This window comes from Henckelia pumila, unplaced genomic scaffold, assembly GCF_033568475.1.
Source record: "Henckelia pumila isolate YLH828 unplaced genomic scaffold, ASM3356847v2 CTG_525:::fragment_3, whole genome shotgun sequence".
Classification (NCBI taxonomy): domain Eukaryota; kingdom Viridiplantae; phylum Streptophyta; class Magnoliopsida; order Lamiales; family Gesneriaceae; genus Henckelia; species Henckelia pumila.
In genome coordinates this window covers 228616-232610 of record NW_027331857.1, presented here as the reverse complement: position 1 = coordinate 232610, position 3995 = coordinate 228616, and the positions used below count along the sequence as shown (strand labels likewise).

General features: G+C 45.7%; 1 protein-coding gene across 1 annotated transcript; it reads left to right on the top strand.

The window, feature by feature from the left end:
- Positions 1-2827: 2827 nt before the first annotated feature.
- On the top strand, positions 2828-3199 carry LOC140873073 (uncharacterized). Its single transcript, XM_073276058.1, has one exon. It carries the CDS (start codon positions 2828-2830, stop codon positions 3197-3199), a length of 372 nt encoding a protein of 123 aa, XP_073132159.1.
- Positions 3200-3995: the final 796 nt, after the last annotated feature.

Below are 3995 nucleotides of genomic sequence, written 5' to 3'. Positions count from 1 at the left end.
TTGTGGGTTGCATCTTTGACTTCGAGGGGCATCATCTTAGTGCTAATATGATGGTTTTAGACATGGAGGATTTTGACTGTATTATCGAGATTGATCTCCTGACTACCTCTAGAGCTATAGTTGATTTCTATCAACGATTTGTTCAGTTTTGCCCTGAGGATGGCGAGGCAAGGTACTTCTATGGTGAGGGAGCGCGACCCCCGATGCCAGTGGTTTTTGCTCTGAAAGTCCGACGTGCTTTGGAGTCTGGCGGGGAAGGCTACCTTATCTACGCCATTGATGCATCCTTGAAGGGACCAGACTTCCAGGAGATACCCGTAGTCCATGAGTTTCTCGATGTTTTTCCGGATGAGATTCCAGGTTTACCACCAGTGAGGGAGATCGAGTTTGGCATTGAGTTAATGCGAGGGACAGCACCGATTTCTAGAGCTCCATACCTTTTAGCACCGACAGAGATGCGAGAGTTGCATAAACAACTTCAAGATCTTCTTGATAAGGGCTACATTCGGCCGAGTGTTTCTCCATGGGGAGCCCCAGTCCTTTTTGTTAAGAAGAAAGATGGGTCGATGCGTCTTTGCATTGACTATCGACAGCTTAACCAAGCGACGATAATGAATAAGTATCCTCTTTCGTGGATAGATGATCTATTTGATCAGTTGCAAGGTACTTCTGTTTACTCGAATTTTGATCTGCGGTCAGGATATCACCAGTTGCGGGTTAGAGAGGAGGATATTTCCAAGATAGCATTTCGTACGCGGTATGGTCACTACGAGTTCTTAGTGATGCCGTTTGGATTGACGAATGCTCCAACTGTCTTTATGGACTTGATGAACAGGGTGTTCCGTGATTTTCTGGATAAGTTCGTGGTGGTGTTCATCGATGATATCCTTGTTTATTCTCGCAGTGTTGACGAGCACGTTTTCCATCTCCGCACAGTATTGCAGATTTTGAGAGAGCGACAGTTGTATGCTAAGTTGAGCAAGTGTGATTTCTGGATTGACCGAGTTGTTTTAATTGGTCATGTGATTTCACGAGACGGAGTTTCAGTTGATCCTAGTAAGATGGAAGCCATTTTGAATTGGTCGCGCCCGACGAAAGTTTCGGAGATTCGTAGTTTTCTTGGGATGGCCGGCTACTACCGGATATTCGTGGATAACTTTTCTCATATTGCTAATCCTTTGACGCAGCTGACGAGGAAGAATGTGCCGTTCGTTTGGACGTCAGAGTTCGAGGAGAGTTTTCACGAGTTGCGAAGCCGTCTGACTACAGCTCCAGTGTTGGCTCTACCGTCTGGATCAGGTGGCTTTGTAGTTCACACCAATTCTTCTCTCCAGGGTATGAGATTTGTGTTATCGCAGAAAGGTCATGTGATTGCCTATGCCTCTAGGCAATTAAAGACTCATGAGGAGAACTATCCCGTACATGATTTGGAGCTTGCGGCCATTGTCTTTGATCTTAAAATTTGGCGTCATTATTTGTACGGTGAGAGGTTCGAGATCTTCACTGACCATAAGAGTTTGAAATATTTGTTCACTCAGGCAGAGATGAACATGAGGCAGCGTCGATGGATGGACTTATTGAAGGACTATGATTGTGAGATCAAGTACCATCCAGGCTCTTCAAATCCAGTTGCGGATACTTTTAGATGCAAGGTGTATCTGAGTTCGCTTCATACCAGCTCGGTTGCGCGAGTGGTAGAGGAGTGTTGTTCCTTGGGTTTTACTTTTCGACACAAGAAGGAACAGCAGGGTTCGCGTTTTGTCAGTACTTGCCGAACCAGCTTTATATACTCGTTTACGTGAGTCGCAAGCGGTTGATCCGAAGACGCATAAGTTAGCCCGATTGGCTCAGGATGGTAATACTTCTGGTTTTCATTTGCAGAATGATGGTATGTTGTGTCTCTCTGGACGTGTGGTAGTTCCTGATGATTCCACACTACGAGAGGAGATTCAGTCATAGGCTCACCGTAGTGGATTCTCTGTGCATCCAGGCAGTATGAGAATGTACAAGGATCTACGAACGAGATTCTGGTGGAAAGGAATGAAGCACAGCATTTATTAGTTTGTGTCTCAATGCCTTGTGTGTCAGCAGGTCAAGGCAGAATTTCGACGACCCGGTGGATTGCTCCAGAGTTTAGAGATTCCTGAGTGAAAGTGGGAGCAGGTGACGATGGATTTTGTCACCCACTTGCCAATGTCTTCCAGGAATTGTGATGCTATCTGGGTTGTTTTTGATCGATTGTCGAAGTCCGTGCATTTCTTGCCTTACAATAGAGACTTTACTTTCGATCGGATGGCACGTCTGTACGTGAAAGAGGTTGTTCATCTGCACGGGATTCCGTTGAGTATTGTCAGTGACAGAGATCCGAGGTTTACCTCTAGGTTTTGGGGTAGCTTCCAACAAGCTCTTGGCACTACACTGAGTCTCAGTACATCTTATCACCCAGATACCGACATGCAGAGTGAGAGGACTATTCGTACACTCGAGGATATGCTTCGAGCGACAGTGATGGATTTTGGACCAGAGTGGCATGACCATTTGGCGTTGGTAGAGTTTTATTATAATAACAGTTACCACAGCATTATTGGCATGGCACCATTCGAGGCCTTATACGGATGCCGCTGTCATACGCTTTTGTTTTGGGACGAAGTTGGCGAACGTCAAGTCGAAGGTCCATAGATGATCCAGCAGATGACCGATGCAGTGGAGATGATCCGTAAGAGGATTAAGGCAGCCCAGGATTGGCAGGCTAGCTACGCTAACACTCACCGCAGACCCCTACATAGGAGAACACGTGTTTCTGTGAGTGTCACCTTTCCGGAAGGTGATGAGATTTGGACTCAAGGGAAAGTTATCGCCGAGGTTTATCGGTCCTTTTGAAATTCTCGAGAAAGTTGGAGACGTGACTTATCATCTAGCTTTGCCATCGTATCTTTCCAGTATCCATGATGTGTTTCACGTGTCCTTGCTGAGGCAGTACGTGGTGGATGAGTCGCACATCTTGCATCCGACTGAGGTGCAATTGGATCCGGATTTTTCCTACGTGGAGATACCTCTCATGATTCTTGACAGGAAGGACAAAGTGCTTTGCAACAAATGCATACCTCTAGTGATGGTGCAGTGGCAGCGTAGGGGGACTGAAGAGGCTACTTGGGAGTTGGAGAGTCGGATGCGAGCTGAGAATCCAGAGTTGTTTTGATGTTTGGCACTTTTCTTTGTAAGAAATATTTGTACTTTATAATGTCCAGTTGTAATAAAGAACATTTGTTTGACTTTCAGTGCTTTTCTATAGACTTAAATTTCGAGGATTAAATTTCTTAAGTGGGGGAGAATGTATTAACCTGTAACCCAATGAAGTGATTAAGGGATTTAACAAAAAGTAAGAAAATTGAGCCAGCGCAGATCGGACGCTTTGAAGTGGAGTTCAGAGGCTCTGTCGGCAGCATCGGACAGTCCGATCAGGGCTAGGCTTATGTCATCATTTATGTCAGCAAGGTGACATCATTGCTTACGTATTGATGGTACTTCGGACGCCCCGATGTTGGGTTCGGATGGTCCGAACGTGTTTGGAGGCTCCAATCGAGGAACGGACGGTCCGAACTCCGTCTATAAATAGAGGTGCCGAGCTTCATTTTTAAGCGCACCAAATTCCTCTTCTCTCTCAATTCTTTAGCCTTCTAACTTAGATCTAGGAAATTCTAGGCGCCCTATTGGGAATCCTGAAGTAGAGGAGTGATCTAGGAGTCGTAGCGGAGCTGTGGCCTAGTTTTGAGGCAAGCGGCAACAAAGGGCTGACGACGGACACAGGTTTAGTTAAGGTTTTTAGAGCTTATTTAATGATGCATGGGTATTTGCATTGTAGACGCCGTAGTGTGGACTATTAGGCGTGGGATCTAGACCAGTGGTGCTAGGATTTGTCCGCAGTGTTAGAGGTACGTAATTACTAATCGAGATAGCCAGCATGATATATATGCTTATATGTTGCATGAGTATGT